At 33.9% G+C, this 27,149-nt stretch overlaps 1 protein-coding gene across 2 annotated transcripts in view; it reads right to left on the reverse strand.

Moving 5' to 3' along the window:
- The window catches only part of KPNA4 (karyopherin subunit alpha 4), a 54,409-nt gene that overhangs the window by 24,671 nt on the left and 2,589 nt on the right, over window positions 1-27,149 (reverse strand). For both annotated transcript variants that reach the window (XM_045811505.2, XM_045811501.2), the window contains 6 exons: window positions 7,116-7,160; window positions 6,135-6,224; window positions 5,995-6,024; window positions 5,859-5,911; window positions 3,688-3,783; window positions 2,863-2,948 (listed from right to left, as the gene is read on the reverse strand). In XM_045811505.2, the coding sequence (XP_045667461.1) occupies window positions 2,863-2,948; window positions 3,688-3,783; window positions 5,859-5,911; window positions 5,995-6,024; window positions 6,135-6,224; window positions 7,116-7,160 (400 nt within the window). The remainder of the gene's footprint in view (window positions 1-2,862; window positions 2,949-3,687; window positions 3,784-5,858; window positions 5,912-5,994; window positions 6,025-6,134; window positions 6,225-7,115; window positions 7,161-27,149) is intronic.

The raw sequence follows: 27,149 nt of genomic DNA on the forward strand, positions 1-27,149 counted from the left end.
TCATCAGGGAAATGCAAATCAAAACCATAATGTGATATCACCTCACACTAGTCAGAATAGCTAGAATCAAAACGACAAGAAATAACAAGTGTTGGACAGGATGTGGAGAAAAGGGAACCCTCACGCACTGCTGGTGGGCATATAAATTGGTGCAGCCACTATGGAAAACAGTATGGAAGCTAATAAAAAAAACTAAAAACAGAAGAAAATAATACAGAAACTAAAAATATAGGATCCAGCAATTCCACTTCTGGGTATTTATCTGAAGAAAATGAAAACAAATTAAAGAATAGTGCCCAGTATTTTCACCATAAGCATCTTTGCCACAAATATCTTCACCCTACAACTAATTGGCCATACGGCAATTATGCCATATAAGATAAATTCACAAAAATAAGAGGGGCATCTATTAAAAAGGACATAACAAAACATGAAAAATGCATTAACAAAATTAACAAGACTTTATTGCAAAATACAAAACATTTGAATACATTTAAAATGTGTGTAGATTCATGCAATTCTATGCAAATAATTTATTTTGCAGACTGTACCTAAGCACTTGTCCTCAAAGTTTTTCTTTCATAACATTATACATTTTTTTTTTTTTTGCTTGCTGATTCATCTCTTCGTCTGGCATCACATGTTTTCATTTTTTTTTGCTAAAATTTCTTTCTTCCTTAAGAGAGGTATCAGTTTCTAAATACAAGGATGCATATTTGTAACCGCTTTGTTTTGCACTGTAAAAGTCTTCTACACTGTTGTTTGTTCTCAGCATATTACCACATGTCTATTGACAGATGTTCCAAAGTTCTATGAGAAATGTGGGTTCAAAACTCTGCCACTGTATAGACTATTACGAGGGCTAAGATTTATTTAATATAAAAATGGAAGTACTGTGTCAATGCAGAAATAAAAGCAAACTGTCAACTAGCTGATGAAAGCAACAAACCATCAAGTCAAACTGTCAACCAGTTATTCTTATACCTTTTACAGCAAAATTGCCTTATGGCCAATTAGTTATGTGGGGAAAATGCTTTCAGCAAAGATATTTATGGTGAAACCACTTAGAACCTTTGAAGATATATGCACCCCTATGTTCATTACCACATTATTCACAATAGCCAAAATATGGAAACAACCAGTGTCCAACGATGGATGGATGGATGGATAAGATGTGTGTATGTACACACACATGATGCAATACTACTCAACCATTACCAAAAAGATGAAATACTTCTAATTAGGACATCAATGGACCTTGAGGTACTAAGTGAAATAAGTCAGAAAAGAGAAAGACAAATAATGTATGATTTCACTTATATGTGGAAGCTAAAACACAAAACAAATGAACAAACAAAAACTCACAGATGCAGGGAACAGACTGATGGTTGTCAGAGGGGAGGGCTTTTGGGAGGTGGGTGAAATAGAAGGGGGTCAAGACGTACAAACATCCAATCATAAAATAAGTCAGTCATGGGAATGAAATGTATAGCATGGTGACTGTAGTCAATAATATTGTACTGCATATTATGTAATTTGATATGACAGGGGAAACTAGACTTATTGTGATCATGTCTTGGTGTATACACTTCGAGTCATTATGTCATATATCTAAGACTAATTTACACCTCAATTAAAAAAAATAACATCACATGGGTCTTTAGGCAGGCCAGTGACTCCTGTATCACACGAGACCTCCTGAATCAGAAAGTGGTTCTGTTGCTCTACAGCACCCTTGCTTTGTAACAAGGATGGGAAACACAGAGAAAGGACTGTGTCTAAATAGAATACTATCGCACTGAACAAATGATTCTTCTATTCTCTCTTTCTTCTGATATTACTTTGAAAAATGCTATTTAAGTACATATAGATAAATCATGCTTCACTCAAAAAATAATTCATTCATTTATTATATCTGGTAAAACAAGACAGATTGGCGGTGTTAAAACAAATTCTAAGCCTCCTTCTAATCTTGAAAAAGCACATAAAACAGAAAGGAAAAAAAGTGAGAGAGTAAAACACTATCTTGAGATTATAAAATTTACTGAATAGTCAATTATATAAAATAAAGCCAAAAAACCAAAAACAAAACCCATTTAAACCCAAAATTAAGCCAGTTTTATCATGATTTAAGGTAGTATTAATATTCTACGTAATATTACAACAGAAATGTCAACATAATAAAATGTTTACTTGGATAACACCTTTGTTCCTCTTTAAAATCAGGCAGAAATTAGTGCTTAAGATTTTAACAGGCTTACACAAGTATACTGCTTACACATGTATGAAGAGCATTTTAAAAGTACCTTCTTAAAATTATTAATTTCTTTGACAGAAGAATTAAATAGTATTCACGAAAACAATATACTCAGGTTATTACTTCCAATAATAATTTTCCACTTACATCTCTTGGAACATAAAAGAAAAACAATCCTATTATAGTAACAATAAAAAAATTTCAAGCCATTTTTCAACAGGACTACTTTATAAAAGATTTCTCTAAACCGAATGATGAAAATCTCATTAAGAGAGGCCAAGAGGTAGTATGGCAATGGGAAAAACACCTTTATTTCTATGATGTTCTATAAGTAAAGTGTAACTACAATAATGTAATCTGCTACCATGATTAGGAAATATTCTCAGATTTAGCATCAAATGAATTTTTGAAAATAGAAAATGTCAGTCACTGGGACAACATGATCAAAGTAACATACTTCAGTTGGCCTATTTCAACTACCCTGTGATTGGGTAGCTACTATTTTATAATATAAATAGCTTTATTCTTTTAAGACAATCACTATTTTTTTTTTTTTACTGATTTGTTTAAGAAATCACAATTTTATCTGTTAATCACCAACTTACTGGACTGAACTACTGCTTGAGTCTGTTCAGAGGTTCCAGATGCAATGTTTGTCAGAGCCCATGCAGCTTCAAACTGTAAAGAAGGACTACAAAGAACAAATAATTTTAAACAGTAGGGATTTTCACACTGACCCAAATCTAATATCAACCAACCATCCTCCCCTCAAGCATTTTTAAAAGTATTAAATATTTTGTTTTAAAAGGTATCTATGCATCCAGCACTTTTTTAAAACCTCTAATGACTACTTATAATATCTCTTCAGTATAAAAAGCATACAATTTCCTCAGGCGTCCCACCTATTTTTAGTAAAAAAAAAAAAAATTTTTTTTTTTTAAAGATTTTAGTTCTTCATTTGAGAGAGAGAGAGAGAGAGGGCACAAGAACACGAACGGGATGGGGGCGGGAGGGAGGGGCAGAAGGAGAGGGAGAAGCAGGCTCCCTACTATGCAGGCAGCTCAATCCCAGGACCCAGGGATCATGACCTGAGCTGAAGGCAGACGCTTATCCAACTGAGCCATCCAGGCGACCCAAAAACTCTTTACTAAGATACCTGCATATGACTACCCAAACAGTTTTCCCAAGTACTTATTAGCCAAACTAGTTTCTGCCAATTTTCAAAGCTTAAAAGTTCAATGCATCATTCTCAAGTTCCTCTTTGGCCTTTATGTTCACCTCTTGGTGTAAACACACTTTGCACTGTTTTTCACTAGCTTTTCAACTCCATCTTACAGCCCTTTTATTTTTCTTTAAAGATCAAACTACTAGAAAATCTTATCTTCTGCACAGGATACATTCTAAATTACTTTTTAAAATAATGTACTTACTTGTCATCTCTTTCAAGACAATGGACTAAAATAGGCAATATTCCAGATTTTATTAAGTCATCGATTGGTGGATTTCGATCACTGGACAAAAGCTTCCTGTAACAGATATACATACTCTGGTGAAATTTAATGATATATAATTAAATTCAAATTCATATTTGACATAGAGATTACACAAATCCTCACCCACCTGAATACCCTGCATAGCAATGTTTATGAAAGCTTAATCAGATCATTCCCCTATATAAACCAAGGAATGGCTGCATATTTACTACCCAATAAATGTAACCTCCTTGACCTAGCTTAAATCCTCCACAAGTTGGCTCCATCTTACCTAACTAACCAATCTTATTCTCTGTAATTCAACAATAGATCAGTTGTCTGTCTCACCATTTCAATCTCATTTCCAGGCTCTTCACATCCTATTCCCCACACTTGGAATGCCCTCTTTTCTTTCTATTCAAGCTCTACCTATTCAAAGTCCATTTCAATTTGTATGTTTTCACAACATCCTCTCTGAATTCCAAGAACATTTACACAGCATATGCTTATATTTGCTGTTGAGTACCACCCTATTTTTAATTTACCTTTGCCTTCTCAATTAGGTTCTAAAGTTCCTGCATAGCAAGAATTATACCACATGCTTTTTAACCATATTTTCCACAGTACATGGCAAAATTCTTAGTGCAAAGTAGGAAATAACCCAGTCTTTCTTAATCTAGGTTCCAGATTTAATAAAATAAATTTTTCTACTACTTCATTGAGGACATTCTTAAAGATTTAGAAATGGCCTTCTTTCTTTTGAGTGCACAATGCTGCATACAGTATCTATAAAATATAATACGAAACCACTTTGGTGCCACTAATTGATTTGCACTAAGGTACCATCAAGTTTTAATCACAGTTGCTTTTTCAACACCAATGTAAGTTGTTACCACATTAAAAAAAGGCAAACAAAGTCTTAGTATTATTGTGAAAATGGATTTGATCTTGTATACCCCTAAAATTGTCTCAGGATTTCCTTGGGATCCAGAGACCATAATTTGAGAATATCAGTCTTAGGGGCCTTAAGGCGTTAATTACCTTGTAGAACTCCTGTTGGGAAAAGCTCCTTTAAAATTCAAATAATCAACTCTGAAAATGGTGAGCATAATGTATCAATTTCTTAATCATTCTATCTATAAACATTAATTTGCCATTTTGAGATGTGACTACTTCTGTGATTTTCTTCCTACATAACCAAGCCCTAAGAAGTTCTTTTACCTACAGTGGGCAACACTGTTAATTCTGTAATTTTCCTATCTGTTCTAGGTCACTTGAAATGAACACACAAAAGTAGGAAAACTCTAATAAATTTTTTAAATAAAAGATTCATGTACTAGCTAAGATATTGACAGACCACTGAAATCTTCTCCCACTATGAAATTCTATAAATAGGATCAATTATGTAAGTGTCTCTGTTCTACTAATAATAATACAGAGCATTATTCTTATATTTTTAAATATAGAAAGCAAAGCCTGTATTGTACTATGAAACAACCATGTCTTCTCCAACCTATTCATTAATACAAAGGTCTCAAAAGTTTCTCTGGCTCTCCCCTTAAAATATAGGAGCATACACCTCTAAAACATAGATTTCACAGCAGAAATATGCAAAATAACTTAATATTCCTACCTGGAAGTACACTGGGAAACTTTATAGCCCTAAATCTTAATATCTACTTGCCTGTACACTGTTACGGTAAATTTATAACTCAATTTATTATTTGATTAAAATAGGGATTGTGAAAAGAATTAGCTACCTAGGAAGGAGATGAAAAATCTTTTTATAAAATTAAACCTGTTAATAAAAAGTGAAGTTTTAATAAATAATGTTTTTCTACTAGCTGATAGCAATAACCTGTCAAAACAACTCTTCCCTAGAATCTGTATGTACTATGTAAGCTGAAACTTAAGTTTATTTATTTGTGAGTTTAGAAAACTGCTACCAATTTTAATACTCTAGATCAGAGAAAAAAATTTTAAAGTAAATGTAGTTGGTTTATGGACTGTTCTTTATTGTTTGTCATCAAAGTTAAAAATGACTGACAGTACAGTGAATACAGTGAAAACTCAAACAGAACTCCTGGGTAAGTTATAAAATTTAAGTATATCCTCAAAATTTAACTTACCTAGCAGCTTGAACTGCACTTAATTGAATTCCTTGGTTATCACTTGAAGCATTCTATAAAAAATTAAAACAATTTTTGATATAGATATATAATAATTAGAAATACAAAAGAAGACAGGGGGAAAAACTCAACTTACTTGAACAATAGCTTCTAGAGAGGTATTTTGCTGTGAAAAAAATTAAAAGGAAAACGAAGTTAAAAAGTCACCTTAAAATTCTATATTTATGTACAATTTTACCCGGTAGTTTTTAAGTTACTAGAATAACAATAACTTACCACTCTATAATCACCATCTATATCAGAATCTTCACAGATATCTTCATGTGGTACATTCCTTCTCTTTAAGAGATGCTCATCTCTTTTATTCTTAAAAGAAAAAAAAATCAAAAAAAGAACTTTAGTCAAAAGAAAGCTAAATAGTTTCATACAAAGGATAGGGAATCCTATGCCTACAAACTGAAATAGGAAGTGCCTTTCAAAAGTAAAATGCAAATACAGAAAATTAAACCAAATTGTGATTTAAACACTTAAGCAACACTAATTTGAGCCCCAAGCCCCGAAAATTACATTATTAATGAACCGTGAACTATGTAAAAACAAACTAAAAAACCAAAAAATTTTGATTAAAAAAGACAGTGTACAGTTTAAGCCAGAACCAAACATATATTTATTTTAAAGTACTAAACCATTTTCTACATCATCTGGGAGCTTCTCTTTATCACCTAAAAACAAAGTCAAAGCAAAAGTTGGGCAGTTCAAAATCAGACAAAAGTCAACAATGCCTTACAAAAATCAAGGGCCACTTAAATTTCACTTAAAATGTGTGGGACAAATTTAAAGATGTATTTCCAACTATAACTTTTTTTTTTTTAAACACACGTGAAATATAACCTATTTTAATACTTGAAAAGTTGATGAAATCTGTAGGTAGAACAAGTTCTTTTCAGGGTAGAACTACACTTGTAAACTGCAGAACTATTTAGTATAACTGTATAGGTAAGACTTTCACTTTATATAGATTATTAAAGATTACAGAAAAAAAAACACTACATAACTCGTTTATCTCTATTTTTGGAGAGTGGCCAAGTTGTATCTTGCCAACTTCAACAGACTGCCTAAGTTTAGTCAAAATCCTTCAGTTTTCAAAAGGAAAAGATATGGTAGGCACTTGGGATTAATATACATTTAGTATCTTCTATATATGCTGTGATATTGTTAGAATTATGCTTGGAAGTACCCAGTATTACTCAGACTCACCTTCCTTAATTCAACTACAACTTCATTTCGTTGTCTTCTCATAGTCTACAAGAAATTAAAGAAAAATATTTTTAAAAAATCACCTCAATTTCCATCACGCAAGAAAACTACTATTAACTTTTTAATGTATATCCCATAATATTTTCTTCTAGTCATAAATAGTCATATTTTACTCATAATAAAGATTATTATAGACATGATTTTCTACATTAGATATAAAAATGTAAAGCTATAACATTTATAATACAAAGATACAAAGAATAAAAGAACCAACCCATAAGCTCACCTCCCTTATGAATCATGGTCACTTAGAGAGGTAATACATGTAACAAGGTTAGTAAATTCAACTGCTTAAAAGGAAGGGGAGTCGTCTTCCTATCCATCTAGTCTCTCTCTAAAGGTAAACACTTGTTAGATTTACTGTGAGATTTACTGTGATTCTGACACACTTACCTATTTATTCTGTCTTTACCTAATTTCTGTTTACTTAATTCATAGATTTTAGAGCCCTTCCATGGTGGTATAAAACGATCTTTTTCATTATTTCTAATGACCACAAAATTTTTCTATCACATACTGTAACCACTCTCTTATTTTTTAACATGTGTTTTTCTCATTTAAACTTACCTAACACATGGATACACACTTACTATAAAACATTCAAACCTTCAGAAACAATAGTTTTCCTCATTCTTTCTAGTGACTGCGTATGCCAGGGCATACTAAGTAGAAATAGCAAGTCACAAAGTAATATTCATATGTCTAAATAAAGATTTCAAACATATATCCAAAACCAAACTTTTAATTTTTAACAAACATACATAACTCTATCTCATCTCACATGATTCATATGGGAGGTGAGACCAGGAGTTCTTTTATTCTTTGTATCCTTATTTTTATAAGCCTTATGTTACTGTTTAAAAAATTTATAATGGGGCACTTGGGTGGCTCAGTTAAGTGTCCGATCCTTGATCTCAGAGTCATGAGATGAAGCCCTGTGACAGGCTCTGCACTCAGTGGGGAGTCTGCTTGAGATTCCCCCTCCTCCTTGTGTGCTCTCTTAAATAAGTCAATCTTTAAAAAATTTATGACATATCCAGCATTATAGATCTATTGATAATTTCAAAGGGATTTTCAGCAACTGGTGATGGCAGTTCTATCCTTCCAGATGCACAGACCAAAAACTTTAGAGCCATCCTTGATTCTTCTTTTTCTCTCACGTTACACATTTGATTGTACCAAATCCTCCTAGTGGTTCAACCTTCAAAACTTAATTTGAAATCCAATTACATATCCCTACCTTCTCTGCCACTACTCTGGTCCAACTCACCATTAACTATCACCTAGGTTACTGCAAAAGCCTCTTAACTTGTACCCCTCTTTCTCCTCTTGCCCTTCTTCTCTGTAGTCCGTTGTTATCACAATAACCAAAGCCATCCTTACTGAGAATCTTAATTTTTGAGTGCCACAGTCTCCTTTGACAAGCTGGTGAGATCAATAAACACCTGCAATATGGCGTTTTTATTTTTTTTAAAGATTTTATTTATTTATTGAGAGAGAGAGAGCATGAACAGAGGGAGCGGCAGAGAGAGAGAGAAACAATCTCCCCAGACTCCACACTGGGCGCAGAGCCCAACAAGGGGCTCGATCCCATGATATATCTGAATATCAAGAGTCGGCCACTTAACCAATTAAGCCACCCAGGAGCTCCCATACAGTTTTTAAATAGACATAAGACATACATAAGATTACAAAGAAAAACAATTATATTGATAGTTGTCAAAAAATATATAAATATGAAAAAACAAACTGTAATATATGTGCTTTATCATCACATTAAGTGGGATCTAACAATGAGCTATTAAGTACTACAATTTTAAAGTAATGTTGACCATAAATGATATTTCAGGATCTCCTGCAACAATAATACTTTACTGGTGATGGCAAAAGTCACAGGTAACTTTAATAACGACTGAAGTTTATTGGCTACATTATTAAAAGAAGGAAACGCTGTTAGAAGTTAGTGAAAATAAAGATGTAATTTTTTCTAAGTCTCTAGGTCCTCCTGAATTCTACTCATAGACTCTGAGGAAGGACTCAGTGAAGAACACCTTTCTAAAAAGTCAGATCATGTTACTCGCCTGTTCAAAACCACCAAAGCTCTCTATTTTTGGAGTAAAACCCCAGTCATTAAAATGGTTTAAGTCTACTCAAATCTTCCTACGTTATCCCTTCTCCAATCACCACCTTTCAGACCTCAGCTCTAATCATTCTCTTAATTCACTGTGCTGTATCTACACTAACTTTGCTATTCCTCTAACACACTGGAAATTCTCTCTCTTCAAGGCCTTCGCTAATACACTAGACACAACTCCTAAGGATGGACTCCAGAGCCAAATGCTTGGGGTTCAATTTTCAGCCATACTACTTACTAGCTCTCAATGCCTCAGTTTTGTCATCTATAAAATGAGAATAGTAAAAATACCTATTTTATAGGATACTATAAAGATTAAGTAAGTTAATATATGCTCCGGCACAAAACAGTATGTGTTAGCTATTACTATTATTGCTACTGCTAATTCCTCAGGCTGTAACGCTCTTCCCTCACTATCTGCAGTGCTCATTCTCATCTTTCAAATGTCACCTCCATGGTAAGGTCTTTCCCTTCCTAACCATCCAGCAACTTTCCCACTGGGTACTCTGTATTCCTCTTCCCTGCCTTATTTTTCTCCATACCACTTATCACATTCTAATATGCTATATAAAACTTTACCAATTTTTACCCTTTCCCCACTAGAACATAAATTCTATATATAAGGAATAACATAAGGAATAAATATTCCTTCTTAAAATGTATTGGGTAATCTTCTATGTGCAGAAATCTTTACCTCCTTTTTTCACCAATTTATTCAATCTCTGTTTAAGTGAACTTTTGATGACCACTTGAGTTTTGGTACGGATATGTATTTTAAAAATACCAAAGAATGAAACTGGACCACTTTCTTACACCATACACAAAAATAAACAAAATGGGTTAAAGGCCTAAATGTGAGACCTGAAACCATAAAACTCCAGAAAGAAAACATAGGCAGTAATTTCTTTGACATCAGCCATAGAAACATTTTACTCGATGTGTCCCCTCAGGCATGGGAAGCAAAAGCAAAATTAAACTATTGGGACTACACCAGAATAAAAAGTTTTTGCACTGTAAAGGAAATTATCAACAGAACAAAAAGGCAACCTACTGAACAGGAGAAGACAAAATGACATATCCCATAAGGGGTTAATATCCAAAATATATTAAAAAAAATGTCATCTACAACTCAACACCAAAAAAGAACAAATAATCCAGTTAAAAAACGGGCAGGGAACCTGAATGGACATTTTCCCAAAGACATCTGGATGGCCAACAGACACATGAAAAGCTGCTTGCAACACTAATCATCAGGAAAATGAAAATTAAAAACATAATGAGATATCACTTTACACCTGTGAGAATGGCTAAAATTGAAACCATAAGAAATAACAAGTGTTGGTGAGGATGTGGAAAAAGGGGACCCATATGTACTGCTGGTGGGAATGCAAGCTGGTGTGGCCACTACAGAAAACAGTATGGAGGTTCCTCAAAAACCTAAAAATGGCAATATCATACAACCCAGGAATTCCACTACTGGATGTTTACCGGAGCATTACTTTCCAACAGCCAAATTATGAAAACAGCCCAAGTGCCCATCAATAAATGAATAAAGAAGATGTGGTGTGTGTGTATACATATATATATAATGAAATATTATGAATGAAATCTTGGTATTTGCAATGACACAGATGAAGCTAGAGATCATAATGCTAAGGGAAGTCAGAGAAAGACAAATAGCATGATTTCACTTATATGTGGAATTTAAGAAACAAAACAAATGAACAAAGAGACAAACAAAAAAATACAGAAAACAAACTGCTGGCGGCCAGAGGGAGTTGGGTGAGGGATGGGCAAAACAGGTGAAGGGGATTAAGAGTACACTTATGGTGACCATCAAAAGTGTATAGAATTGTTGAATCATTATATTGTACACTTGAAGCTAATAACATTGTATGTTGATTATATTTGAATAAAAAAAATAAACAAAACCCCAAACCCCTGCAAACTGTTTTCCAAATTGGTTGTATAGTTGTCCATCCCAATAATAGTACATGAGAGTTCTAGTCTCTCACGTTCTTACCATTTGAAATGGTCAATCTTTTTCATGTAGCCATTTTAACAGATATGTAGTGGTTTTTCATTTCCCTAAGGATTAATGATATTGAACAACTTTCCATGTGTTTTTTCTTTTCATTATTTATTTATTTAAAGTAGGCTCCATGCCCAGCATGGAGCCCAACACAGGGCTTGAACCCACACCCTGAGATCAAAACTTGAGCCAAGATGAAGAGTTGGACACTCAACGTACTGAGCCACCCTGTATTTATTTTCTATCTTACATTTTCTTTCATAAAGTCTTTTTGAATCTTTCGCCCTTAAAAAAACCCCCAAAACACAAGAGTCAATAAAAAAAAAAAAAGATAGGCTGCAAAATGAATAAAAACTCTTAGCCAGGTATTAAAATAAAAGTTCCAACATTCACTATCCTTTAAGTATTATAGCCTTAAAAGGTTAAAAAAACAAACAACACGTTTCTTTCTTTTTTTTTTTTTTTTATAAATAAGGAAACTGAGGCCTAGAGAAGTTAAATTATCTGGCCAAGACCACACAGCTAGAAGTGGGATAGCTAGGATCAAAATTCAGATGGTCTCCTACAAAGCCAATTAACCATTAAGCCATACTGTCTCCAAGTCTTAAAGTTCAAGCTAAGTTTAGAGCCTATGGTTCATACTACAGAAAAAGTACAATTATCAAGACAATGGGCTTTGCACTGTATCACAATACAAAAACACTAAACAACTTTAGTAAACAACAACAAAAAATTAGGTCCTATGTTTCACACACTGAAAATACAACTTGTAAAATGTACTACTTAAAAAGATTGTTCAATAAAAGGCAGACTTCTGAGGGACAGATATCTGTAGTTAAAAAAAGTTTTTATTAGTAACTATGCCACCTAAAGAAGCGGAATTAAGTTATAATTTTAACTTATTTTCAATAAAACGTTACATAAATTAATATTAAATATTTAATATACACATTTACATAAATATTTTATTTACATCCAAAGAATTTTTCCCACTACAGTGTATCTTATTAAATTTGGAGTTTCTGATAATTTGGAACTATTAATAAAGGATTTATCAAACCAATTTAACACTGTAGAAGTGACATAAGCCTCGGGCTATTCCTACCCACAGAAATTTATTTACAAAGTAAGAGATTTGACAATCTCTTTATTACAGAACAAGAAAGCAAGCAAAGAATTTTCTTCTCTTGAGAAAAAGCTATTAACCTTCAAGGTAAAGAGAAGACCGAATGAACTAGCAGAAAGACATCCTATGCACCAGCCTGGCAGCATTTACCCATGTCTTTTATTGCAAAAAAGCATGTCTTAAAAGTGGTATTAGATATTCAGACATACACCAAGTCACAACTCCAACTCAAATAAAGGACATTTATCTCTCTGGGGTCCCATGAAAGGGGTATATAAGGCTTACTTTTCTAAGTCTTTTCTCATCTTAAAGAACAGAGTTTTTATATACTACATGCAAATATAATAGTTGTGCATTCACATGACTTACACTGATGCAGTGAGCTGTCAATTAGAATTCCAAAAGACTGCCAAACTGGCCAAAGACTTATTTATAGGCCAAAGAGCTATCTAAAGGACAAAGGCTGTAAATGGGGGGATGGGGAGAGAGGCAGAGAAAGAGACTGAGTAAGGGGTAGAGTTTAGGCAGATCATCTAGTATTTTTGTATTTCTTTGCTTGTAATAAATACAGTTACAAAATCCTAAATTCAGGCAAAAGGGGACAAGAAATTATTTAAAAAATTCAAACAAGTGAATCTTATAGAACACAATACAGTTTTTTAGTTTAACAAATAATTACTGTATCTATCACTATCTTAAATTCTAGGGATTAAACACTTTACTGAGGACAGGTTTCAGTCCTTCCTTTTCCAATTTATGGCTACTTATTTTCTACTAACTAGTGGCTACTTAATTTCTAAGTCACTTTTTACCAATGTATAGTTTTTCTTTAAAACTCTAAAAACTACTAATTTAAGTTATGATGCTGTAATAACATACTGTATGAATTTTGAATAATTTCAAGTTTTTTGAGTAAAATATCAGGGTTTAGCATACTCAATCTCACTAGAAAAAATTTCAAAAGTTAATCATATAAAAGATAAGGAGTAAAATACTTTGATTTTATTTCATCCAGCCTATCTCATTCCCTAGGAATGTTAATATTTAGGTAGTAGCACAAAAAAAAAACAAAGAAAATAAAAATTTAAAAGACTAATCAGGCATGAGATATTTTATGGGGTGATAGGATATATTCTAAAACTGGATTGTGGCAATGGTTGTATAACTCTGAAAATTTACTAAAAATCATTGAATTGAATGCTTTAAACAGGTTTTATGCAAGATAAATTATATCTCAATAAAACATTTTTTAAAAAGTTATATATATACACAAACATGCATAACCTTCCCCTCCTCACAATATGGATTACTACTGTATTATTACTTAGAGCCTGCTGGGAAGCATTTACTCAATCAATCAAATATTTATTAATCATCTATTTGTCAAGCATTAGAAATACAAAGGTGGACCAGACACAGCATATCTGTGGCTTTAAGGAGGTAGTATTTATGACAGAGAAATATAATAAAGTAGTAATATAGCCTAACATTTAGCAAACATTTGGTGCCAAACACCATTTATAACACATTACTTGATTTTACTCATCTAACAAATGTAGTGTGTTATAACATGCATATATTGTTCTTGACAGCAGAAAGACTACATCAAATAAAAATGAAATATAAGCTGAATCTTTAAGAAAAAATGAAAACTCATCTAAAACATCCCAGCAGAAAATGTAGCATATACAAAAAGACGGGATTATAAAAGATGGTGCATGCAGGATCTGTTGAAGAATGTCAGAAGCCAAGAACAGAAAGGTAGGCAAGGAGCCATATCAATCAATCAGATCATAATCAATCATATAAAGCTAATCTACAGAACCATTCAGAGAAAAGCTGAGTTACTGGTGTTTTCAACCCAAATGATCATCACATCTTAAATGTATCTGGGCAGGTACAATAGTTGTTCAACCCAATAAACATGGTAAACCAAATGCTAAAAGTGTGTAACTACAAAAGTCTGTTTTAGGGCACCTGGGTGGCTCAAGTCATGACCTCAGGGTTGCGGAATTGAGCCCTGAGTCCAGGCTCTGTGCCCAAAGGGAGTCTGCTTGAGATTCTCTCTCCCTCTCCCTCTGTCCCCCCCACAACTCGCACACTTGCTCACTCTCCCTCTAGTAATCTTAAAAAAAAAAAAAAAAAAAAAAAGCCTGTTTTCCCATTCCTTTCCTACTTTTCCCTCCTTTCATTTCCACTTGCTGATCTCTCCAGCAGCAGCCACCATGGAGCTTATTCATGAATTTGCCAAATATCATGTATGCTGGCAAACTACATGTGATTAGTAAATAAATTCCAACTTTATTACATTTATGACATTTCCCATTTATGACAATAAAAGGGAAATTTTAAATGCTTACTCAAACTGTGATTTCTCAAGATAGTATTTATTAATAGTAGTAGTAAAGTTCTAATTAGCACTACTAGTGATGGGCAAGTCTTCATAAGCAGAATCAAATCCTTCCCTCTAACAAGTAAAAAGATTACTCAAGATCGAGTATATGAGAAGTCTGAAAGTAAATTAAACAGGAGGAGGCCAGATTTAACCTTGGCAAATTACTGAACAGCTTAAAATAATTCTACTAAAAATAATAATACTTTAAAATGATCCACATCTAAACTGTAAGGACTGAAACAATTAGTACATAAATATAAAGATCACAAAAATGTAAGAAACTGTTAACAACTGTTAACTCCAGGGGAACCTGGGTGGCTCAGTCGGTTAAGCATCTGCCTTTGGCTCAGGTCATGATCTCAGGGTCCTTGGAGCAAGCCCCGCATCAGGCTCCCTGCTCAGTGGGAGTCTGCTTCTCCCTCTCCCTCTGCCCCTCCACCTGCTTGTGCTCTCTCTCTCAATAAATAAATAAAATCTTCAGGGGGGAAAAAAAAAACAACAGCTGTTAACTCCAAGGAATGGGATTACAGTGGAGTTTCACGGCCAGATATTTGAACATCAGAGAAATGTATTAAATTCGGAAGTTATACATCTCTTTGGAAAAGTTAGAAAATAAAGGTAAGAAGAACAAAGTTCAATTTCTAGTTTTTTGTAACTGTCTTACAATTTTTATTTTATAAATTTTTATAATTTTATAATTGTTTTATAATTGTTACACACACACACACACACACACACACACACAATCTTTAGTCACATATCCAAGAAATCACTGCCCAATCTAATGTCCAGAAGTTTTTGTCCTATGCTTTCTCCTAAGAGTTTTGTTTTAGGTCTTACATTTAGGTCCTTGATCCAATCATTTTGAGTTAATTTTTAGTCTATGGTATTAAGTAAGGGTCCAATTTCATTCTTTTGCTTGTGGATATCAAATTTTCCCAGCCCCATTTTTTGAAAAGACTGTCCTTTACCACTGAATGATCTTGGCACTCTTGTCAAAAATCTTTGACCATATATGCAAGAGCTTATTTCTAGACTACCTATTCGATTCTGTAGGTCTATGCTTGACTTTATGTCAATACCACACTGTTTTGATTACTGTAACTTTCAGGTTTTAAATTAGGAAGTGTGAGACCTCCAACTTTCTCTTCTTTTTCAGGATTGTTTTGGCTATTCAAGCTCCCCTGAGATTCCATATGGACTTTTCCATCAGATCTGTAGATCACTTTAGGTAGGACTAACATTTAACAATATGTCTTCCAACCGATGAACATGGGATGCCTTTCCATTTATCTTTGCTCTCTTTAACTTCTTTTAGCAACATTTTGCAGTGTTCAATGTGAAAGTCTTTTATCTCACCAGTTAGGTTTATTCCTAAGTATTTTATGCCTTTTGATGCTATTGTAACTCAATGTTTCTCAATTTCCTTTTCAAATTGTTCCTTATGAGTGAATGCTGATTTTACATACTATAACTCTGTTGAATCATTTACTACTTCTAACATTTTTTTAGGAGGTTCATTAGGGTTTTCTACATATAAAATCACACCATCTACAGAGAATTTTACTTCCTCCTTTCCAACGTGGATGACTTTTATTTCTTTTTCTTGCCTAATTGCGCTGGCTAGCACTTTTAGCACCATGTTGAATAGTATTGGTGAAAGTGGACAGCCTTCTCTTGTTCATATTCTTATAGGAAAAACTTTCAATCTTTCACCATTGAGTGTCATCTGCTGGGGCTTTTCATATTTAGCCTTTATTATATTGAGGTTGTTTCCTTCTATTCTTAGCTTGTTGAGTGTTTTTATCATGAATTTTATTTATCAAATGCGATTTCTGCATCCATGGATATCAATGTGTGGTTTTGCCCTTCATTCTGCCAATTTGGTACAGTACACTGATTTTCATATATTGAACCATCCCTTACATTCCAGGATTAAATCCCACTTGGTCAGGGTATATAATCCTTTTAAGATGCTGTTTAATTCAGTTTGCTAGTATTTTAAAAATTTCTACAAAACTGTTCATCAAGGATATTGGTCTGCAGTTTTCTTGTAGTGTCTCTGGCTTTGGTACCAAAGTAATGTTGGCCTCAGAGAATGGATGTGAACATATTCCCTTGTCTTCAGTTTTTTGGAAGAGTTTAAAGGGGACTGGTGTTAATTCTTTAAATGTTTGGTAGAATTTACCAGTGAAGCAATCTGGTCCTGAGCTTTTCTTTGTTGGGAGATTTTTGATTACTGATTCAATATCTTTAGTAGTTATAGATTTGTTTAGATTTTGTTTCTTCAGGATACAGTCTTGGTAGGTTGTGTGTTTCTAGGAATTTATCCATTTCATCTAGGTTATCGAATTTATTGGTATATAAGTCATACATATCCTTTTGCAATACTCTTTTCTACAAAATACATGACAAACCATAAATATGGGTACATAAATAATGACTCTAAGAGTTCAATAAAGGAATGATCGATACAAACTGTTGATGAGGGAAAATTTGTATGCCGGACTCTTGTGATGAGAATTAAGAATACAGTAGTGTACAAGATCCATACTGAGTTAGGGGAACTAACTAAATTTCAATGGTTCTCAGTCTAGGGTGATTTTTTGCCACTCAGGGAACACTTGGCAATTTCTGGAGACAATTTGGCTTTCACAACTGGGAGGGAGCATGCTACTGGCATCTAATGGCAGAGACAAGGGATGCTGCTAAAACATGCTACAATGCACAGGATGGTACCCCACAACAAAAAATTATTTGGCCCAAAGTATCAAAAGTGTCAAGGTGGAGAAACTTGGCTGTATTCTACTATGAGTTATTCTCATAAGAACCCAAATAAAGTTTAAATATATTTGGAAAAATGTACACAAGAAAAAGTAAACATTCTAAAAAATTTAATAGAATGATTATAGAGAATTACTTTGTTTTCCCATTTTTCTAAAAAATTTCTACAACTACCATGCCCTTACCATTTCAAGAGACAAAAATTACCTTGATTTTAAAAAATTTGATTTAGTCACTAATTCTATTTTTTTTAAATTTTATTTTATTTATTTATTTGAGAGAGAGCGAAAGTGAGAGAGATCACAGAGGGAGAGGGAGAAGCTGACTCGCCACTGAGCAGAGAACCCAACACAGGGCATGATCCCAGGACCCCTAGATCATGACCCAAGCCAAAGGCAGACACCCAACTGACTGAGCCACCCAGGCGCCCCTAGTCACTAATTCTAATCAGAGTGCATACACACATTTTTAAAAGTTTCATTTAATTCCCTCAAGCATTTACTTAAGTGCCACTGATATGCCAGGCCCTGTAATGAGAATTAAGAAAAGACTGGTATACAAAATAGACCAGGTCCGTACTCTCAGGGAGTTTCTAGTTTGATGGGATAAATTAACAGAGTAAATATGCTAACAAATTATTATCAGTGTTCTTAAGGAAACCAACAAAGGGGGTGGGTAGGATGGGAGGCTGGTATCTCTAAGTAAATAACATTGAAAACTCAAAGGATGAGAAATAATCAAGCAGTGAAGGAAAGGGGACGAAGGTAAAGGGGGTAGAGAAACCATTCAGACAGAACAGCATGTGTAAAGGGCCTAAAGAGGAGAGAGCTATCGAAGTGTTAGGGTTAGAACAATTAAAAGAAAATGAGAATATACGTAAGGGAGATAATCAAGTGACAAAGGTAGGAGAAATAGACAGGGTCTAGAGCTGGCAAGGCCTTGAAGGGCTCAGTAAAATTTGGAAGGTAAGTGTGGTGGGAAGCTACTGAAGCAGAGAAAGGGCATGATTTTTTTTAAAAGAACCATGCTAGTTGTTTTATGAATTGGAGAAGAGCAATAGCAGAAATAAAGCAATCAGTATGGAGATGAGATTAATAATGAGGTAATAATGATGTGCCTCAGATTTTAATAGTGAGTAGAAAGCTAACAGAAAAAAAAAGAATGGAGTGACATTAACTAAATAATGTCATACTTACAACCTTGTCTAAAAGAAACTTCTTTCCAGGGATGCTGCTGCAGAAGCAGGCAAAGGCTGTCCTTTATCATGTGACATCCTCCCTTCCACATCACTGCTGACTGGGGAGGGCGTGAAGGGGAAAGCACCTGACTCAGGAGAAGCCAATCCATAAACAGGCCAGCAGCAAAAACAATCTGTTTCACACTGGGCAGAGCTTTATTAGCTCAGTTAGATTCTCTCAGTAACTGAACACAAAATTACATAAAGACTAAGACAGTATCTAGGAAAAATAAAACCCAGAACTGGGTTAGTGGCTGGCAGAGCAGTAAAAAGAGGATCCATGAATTCCTACCACCAAGACACTCTTACCTGAAGCATCCTGAATAATTTGAGAATTGGTTCCTTAATTTTCCTAACACCCCACACCCTTATTTGACCTAGTCTGGATAAAGGTGTTCCTTGCATTCTTAAAAGCTTAATCAAATCAAGTACCCATTAGGTGGGATTTTAATTTTACAGAAATCGAGATTACAAAAAATTATTAAGCTTTCCTAATGGCATATATCTACTGAAATGTAATCCTAGGCGTTCCCACTCTAAAAATCAGGCTTTTCCATAAATCTCAAGGGAAAAGTTACTGGACAGTAAATATTTAGGACGTCCTTTCCCTTCATGTTTGAGGTGTATTATTTATTGTAAATTTGAGTTTAGGAAAGAAAGATAAGAGATCTACTATAATACTAGCTCACAGTGGTTGAATATCCCCACAGGGTCAGTTTAGAGCAGGGATCTGAGAGATCCTGACTTGCGAGAATGTAAACTCCATGAGAATTTAGCCTGCGTTGTTCATTGTTCTATCCTCCCTGCTTACAACCAAACCTCAGACACAGAACAGTATTTGCTGACCAAATGAATTCAATATAGGGAAGGGTAAATTAAGAAGTCAGTAAAAAAGAGGTAACAAGAAGTCACCTATGACCCTTAGGTGGTGGAAAGTTGTCACAGTCCCTGTTTCTCCTAATTAAGCTTCTTTAAAAAAAAAACACAAAAAAACCACCCTACAGCTTTATTGAGATCTAATTCACACACCATACAATCCCCCCACTTAAATGTACAATCCGGTGGTTTTTAGTATAAAGTTGCACAGAAATCACCACCATCTAATTCCAGATCATTGTCTCCACCATAAAAAGCCCATACCCATTAGCAGTCATTCCCCAAGGCCTGGGCAACTACTATCTACTTTCTGTCTCTATGAATTTGCCTACCCTGGACATTTCATGTAACTGAAATTATAGAATATAGGATCTCTTCGGACTGGCTTCTTTCAAGCAGCTAAATACTTTCAACGTTCATCATGTTGTAGCATGCAGCAGTACTTCATTTCTTTTCTTGGAAGAATAGTATTCCATTGTATGTATAGACCACATTTTGTTTATCCATTCATCAGCTGATGTACATTTGGGTTGTCTGGTTTGGCTATTTTGGATAATGCTGCTATAAACATTCATGTACAAGTTTTTGTGCAGACACTTATTTTTAATTCTCTTGGGTTTATACCTAGGGGTGGAATTGCTGGGTCACATGTTCTAACTTTGAGGAACTGCCAAACTACATTCCCAGGTTGAATGCACCATCTTACATTCCCATCAGCCATGTAGGAGGGTTGCACTTTCTCCACATTCTCACCAACACTTGTTACTATCTTTGTTTACTTACGTTTGTTTTTATACTTACTAAAGAACCTATCCTAGTAGGTCGAAGTGGTATCTCATTACGGTTTTGATCTGCATTTCCCTAATGACTAATAATGTTGGTCATATTTTTTTATTTGTTTATTGGTCCTAATTAAGCTTTTTCATCTTTTGAGGATAATACTGTTACTATTTTAAAGCTGGAGAACAAAAGGGAATTGGGAAAAATTATCCAAGACAGTAACAGAAAAAATGTGAACACTCAGATATAAGATGTTGGAGAAAACAGTTGATCAACAATGAACTCAATTCTACAGCTATACTTGTAATATAATGAACGTTCCTACATAATATTCAAAGGCAAAGTAAGGAACCACTCTTCATCTATAGCGAATGTGCTGCTTTGTAATTTTGTCTTCAGTAAATTTTTTTCTTCTTTCTATCAGACCCCTCATTCTTGTGGCAAATGTGGGGGTTAAGTGAAAGTACCAACATCCCTCCCTAGCTAACACACACACACACACACACACACGCACGCACGCACGCACCCCTTGTGCTGGCCAATCACAGAACCATATTCCTCTGTCCAAAGTGATTAATTCAGGCACAAGCATGCATCAAATCTTGATCAATCAATCTTCCCTAGACTTTCACTAGAACTCTCACCACAATTAATACCAATTGTGGCCCTGGACTTACTGGGTTATGAAAGCTAATGCTTAAACTAATATGAAGTGTGTTTCTGTTCCCTGAAACATAATAACATAGTATAAAAATCAGCTTTTTTCAGCCTAAAGTTATCAGACTTAAATTTTAACACTAACAACATGATGAAGGAGAGTTTAGGATATTCTTAAAACCACTGTTCTAAAGAGAGCTAAAACATACTGGTTTCATAGTTACTAAAGAACCAAGAATAATGTAACAATTATTTGAAAATATTAAGACTATATTTTGCTTCCTTTTCTGGACCAGCAACAGCTGAAAGTGACCACAGAGGACCAGGGTAAAGAGGCAGGATGGGTGGCAAACAGGACAGGATCATTTAATACAAGCAAGCAGACGCTACTTGTAGAGCTATCAGGATACAACTACCATTAACTAAAGAAATTTATGTAATACCTATTTTAAGGAATCACAAAGACATGCTATAAAAAGTAAAACAAGTATTAAGAGTAGATACTGAGCAACTAAAGTTTTCGTAATAGGCTAGGAAACTGAGACAGAATATGATTTGCTAATATTAAAAAATATGTCTACCACCAAACTATGAAACCCCACATTATCTTAGGATTCTGACTTTTGTTAACAAAAATGTAATAAAATTCCAGGTTTTTCAGAACACATTATTGAAAATGTAATTTATGTTAGGTTAATGTAAATTAAATTTAGGGTAAAAGTGACAGCTAATAAATTTTTGGTCTAATAGTAAATAAACAGTACAGAAAAAGCTTAGGTTTTAAGTAGTCAAGCCACTCTTGTATTACCAGCATGTCTATGACTTTAACTCATTTTTCATCACCGATACTAAACAGTGTGAATCAAAACTACTTTCTGGTTAAACTTACAATCTTGTGGAAAAACAGTTACAAACTACATAAAATATTTACTAATCTACTTACAACACAGAATTAGAGAAATGAAGTCAGGAATCAGTAATTTTGACATAATTTGGTTGAAGCACATAGGAGAAAAGGCTTTTACTTGAGTGCTAATGAACAGAAAAGGAAGCCTTCCCCAATTCATGTGATGTGACCTGAATTATGGTACACAGCGGTACAAACGGAACTACAGACAAAATGTTATTTGGATATAATGAACGATGAAGCAAGCTGGAAGAAATAAAAAGAGCTTTCATTCACTCTGTATATACTATATGCCAGGCACTATTAAGCATTTAAATGGTTGAGATTTAAAAAATAAAAATAAAAAATAAATGGTTTAGAGAGACTAAGTTAACTTCCATAACTATTAAATGGAGGAATCAGGGTTCAAATCCAGGTGTAAGTGACTCAATACTCCATGTTTTTTAACTGTGATACCATAAAGTCTTTTAAGAGCTTTTATTAATTAAAAGTGACAATCACCTCTTACAGAAGCAATGCTAATATCAGAGACAGTGGTTCTCAAAGTGTGATCAATAGGTCCCTGTGGGGATACTGAAAACCTTTTCAGAGGGTCCACATATCAAAACTATTCTCATATTACTACTATTAGTTATTATGGTGCTAATATTTGCACAGCAATGCAATGCAGTGAGTAAAACTACTGGTGCTTTAACATGAATTAAGGCAATGTCATCAGGCTGTATGAGTACTCACTACATTTCAGTCAAAAAAAAAAAAAAAAAGGCCAGTTCACTTTACTTAATGTCCTTGATGAAACAGTAAAAAATTACCTCTATTAAAAACCAGACTTTTCTTTCTAAAATTTTGTGATAAAATGGGGATTACATGTAAACTACTTCTGCAGCATGATGACTGTCTCAATGAAAAAGTTTTTTATGATTGAATTGCAAATTGAACTAGCCACTTTTTCATGGAACACCATTTTTACTTGAAAGAACGACTGACAGACAAATTATGGCTATTCAGACAGTGTCTGGCAGATGTTTTCACAAAAATGAGCAAAGTGAGCTTGTGGCTTCAAGGAAAACAACTTACAGTGTTTCTTGCTAATGATAAAATTTAAGCTTTCAAGTGAAAATAAGAATTTTGGAAAACCTGCATCTACCACTGTGAGCTTCACAAATTGCCAATATGTAAGATTTTTCTGATGAACTATTTGGTGACACTAACGGACAATAACTGTGAATTTTCACTGTAAAATAAAATGTGTCAGCATTTGGAAGATCTGCATAACTCTGTGAACTAATACTTTCCAAATGACCAATACATGCTGTTACAAAATCAGGCATGGGCAAAAGATAATATTCCAAGTGCAAGACAGACCTATAAATTTTAACATAACAGAGAATGAAAGGCTCACTGATGTGGCTTCAGATTCCATATTACAACTAACTTTTAAGAAACTACTATTTTGTGGAATTATGGTATAGTATCAAACAAAAATTTCCGTAAGTATCCGAAAAGGCTATGAAAACACCCTCCCTAACTGCCTGTGTGACCAAAACAACCAAAACACCGTTATCACCAAAAGACTGAATTCAGAAATAGGACGATCCAACCATCTTTTCTTGGGCCAAACATAAAAGAGACCTCAAAAAAATAATGTTAAACATGGCTATTCTTTTCACCAAATTTTTTGGGTTTTAGAAAATAAGTTAATTTTCATTAGAAATTTATGTTTATATAAAATAGCTTATTATTTTTTGAGTTAATATTTAATTCTTAGTTTTAATTTCTGAAATGATAAATATTGATAGGAACCCACAAACAAAGCTCTTTGAGGGTCCCTAATTTTTAATAGCATAAACAGGTCTTCAGGCCCCAAAGCTTTGAAAACTTCTGAACTAAGGCCATTAGAAGCACATATACATTGTTCTTATTTAGTAGGTGCCAATATAAAGATTGTTCTCACATTAACTGTAAAAAAATAAAAGGGAGGGGGAGTCTCCCCTAACCCTGTCTTTTAAAACTAAATCTAAATGGAAAGCCTGTAAATGTGTTCTCTAGAGTTTCAAGTCCACAAAAGACACACAATTTCCAAAAACCTCTCTGGGTGAAGGAAGAAACATTTACTGAATCCCTATTATATATACCCCAGGGACTATGCTTTCACTATAACCTTTTAATCAACTTTCCGACCTGTATCAAGGCTGAAAGAAGTAAAAAACAGGTAATATGGTATGGTATAAATACAGACTTTACTTTGACACACACCTGAATTAAAATCATTCCCTTAAATGCGATGCTATTAAGTCACTTAACGCTAAAGATTTTTTCTTCTATAAAATGAATAATTCCTATTATTAGACTGAGAGAAATGAGAATATGATTAAAAGCATATAGCACAGTATGTGTTTTAATCATATTTCTGTCCCAAAACTAACCCAGCAAGTACCAAAATCATCATTCAAGGTTAGACTTGACGATAAATTCTCATTTTATCATTACAGTACTTAAGTAGTTGAATGATGCTCCAGAAAACATTTAAAAATATTTTTGGGGACCCACAGTAACTATCAGATATTAGTAATCAATGATTAAAAACTACCAACACATTTTTTCTAAAGTACTTTCATTCTTTTAAAGCTAAATCACTCCTAGAACTCTTCCCAATCTTGTATATATATATTCATTTGACATACCAGAGACTATGAAAAACAAAGACATTTTGATATCTCAAAGAAAATTATCAATGAAGCAATTCTGAAATTGGTTGTCTTGTAAACCAGGAAAGCTGGCAGGGAAGCACAAAAACAATTATTTAATTCCTAACTATACTTCTATCAGGTATTTCATATTGTCACATGCTTGGACTATTATATGAAAAATTAGACTGTAGTTATTTTAAGTATAGTAAATATGTTCCAAGATTTGTGATGAGAGAGGTCAGTCTCTAAAAGTTAACAAGACTTAATAGCTTAACAATGCTTTTCACTCTGTATAGTTACAAACTACCAAAGCCACTTAACAACAACAAATCAGCTGATCAATTTATTAAACTCTTGCCAACCAACCATTTTTTTCTGAAGTTCAAGCTCAATGCATATTTTATGCTGTGTGGACAATCACAAGTTTCCAGTCATTTAATATTTTATGATTCTTTTATTTTTAGTGTAAGTTTTTTTCTTAAAGTTGTGTTTTTATATGATCTAATTATTTTCTAACAATTTATGCTCTATTAGAACTTGGATACTCTCAGAACTTCTATAAAAATCATACAGATTTATTGGAAAGCCTACAAAAGAATCCCCCCTCTACTTTTAAAACATAAACTAGATGAGCTTTATTTGCTCTATTCTGACAAATATTTTATTTGAAGTTTGGTCACTACCCATTTCCTGTCTTGCATTCAGTGTACCCCTTTCTATGGTTACTTTTCTCAAACTAATAATGATCCTCCACCACACTGCGAGAAAGCAGCCAAGCCTTGAATATCATTTGAGAATTCCCATAAATTATTTTAAATGGATACTGACATATGCCTTCTTTAATGCTTTTGTTTCAAGAAGTTAGCATGACCACATTTTGAAGAGCCAGAATGGAAGACTGAAAGGTAAGAATGAGTATCATTTTGAAAGCTCTGAATCAGTTTCAAATTCTAACACTTACAAATTATGACTTTAGAAGGGTCAACAATTCCATGTGATCAAATTGCCCTTCAATGAGCAATTACAGAGTTCTATGTTAAAAACTTTCCCCTTTAATTCTAAGTTCAATGTAACTTAAGTTCTGTATGGACACAGAGGAAAAAGAGAGCCAACTGCAAATAAGGGAGGAAAAGAATCAATTACAATGAATCCTATTAAATCACCCTAACCCCCAAACAGAAAAGCTAAAAATGATAAAATGCTCAGAGAACTGCTAGCATCTTCCTAACATTAACCCATTAATTTTCACAACACTCACGAAGCAGATGTCAAGTACCTGTATTTTAACAGATTAAAGAATCATAAGACTGAGAGACTCTCTCAAGGTCACACACAAAGTTAGAGATCATCAGATTACACTAAACTCTAGGGCTTTGTACTCTATTTCAAATCAAACAATGTTAGAGCAAAGTGAAAAAATGGTACAATTACCTCATTCTATATGTTGTTCTATATCTGTGCTGTCCAATAAGAGAGCCAATAGCTTCAGGTAGCTATTAAGCAGCTGAAATGTAGCTAGTCCAAACTGATATATGCTTTAAATGTAAAATAAAAACTGGATTCTGAACACTTAATATGAAAAGAATAGAAAATACCCCAATGTTTTTTTACATTGCTGATGTTATATTAATATTTTGGATGTACTGGATTAAATAAAATTCACTGGACAGCAATGGTCCATACTTCTTTTTTTCTTTAAAGATTTTATTTATTTGAGAGAAAGAGAGTGACAGAACTTGGGGGGGGGGGGAGAAGGCTCCCCACTGAGCAGAGAGCCTGACACAGGGCTCCATCCCAGGACCCTGGGATCGCGACCTGAGCCGAAGGCAGACGCTTAATGGACTGAGCCACCCAGGCATCCCAACTTCATACTTCTTTACAAAAACCTCTCAATGAAACAGATGTCATCATTAAGACCTAAACGCAGACTACTTTCTTAGAATCTGTTGTAGCAAAACACAGTAACCATATTTGGAGGGGAAGGTTATGGGCATAGTAAGTATTCTGAGGGACACAAACATGTATGTAATTAATAAATACACAAAATCACCCATTCTAGTGTTCTCTAAGGATGATAAAAGAAGTCGCTATCTCATTACAGGTGTATGTGACTTTGAATAAGTGAGGAAAAAGTACAATTTCCATTAGAGTCATGTCATTTCCTTAAGTGAAAAGGTGAAAAAGTAAAAATATCCCTATTCCTTTTGTACACACAGGGTTATGAAAGTCATCAAGGATGCCCATAGGCACTATAAACTTCTCCAAAAAATGTGGTTAATGTGTATTTATAGTTATTTTTTAAAATCACTTATAATATTGTTCTAATAGAATCAACACAATCTTATTTTGACTAAAG

Source organism: Ursus americanus, chromosome 20 (assembly GCF_024610735.1).
Source record: "Ursus americanus isolate L20-20 chromosome 20, mUrsAme1.1.p, whole genome shotgun sequence".
In the NCBI taxonomy this organism is placed as follows: domain Eukaryota; kingdom Metazoa; phylum Chordata; class Mammalia; order Carnivora; family Ursidae; genus Ursus; species Ursus americanus.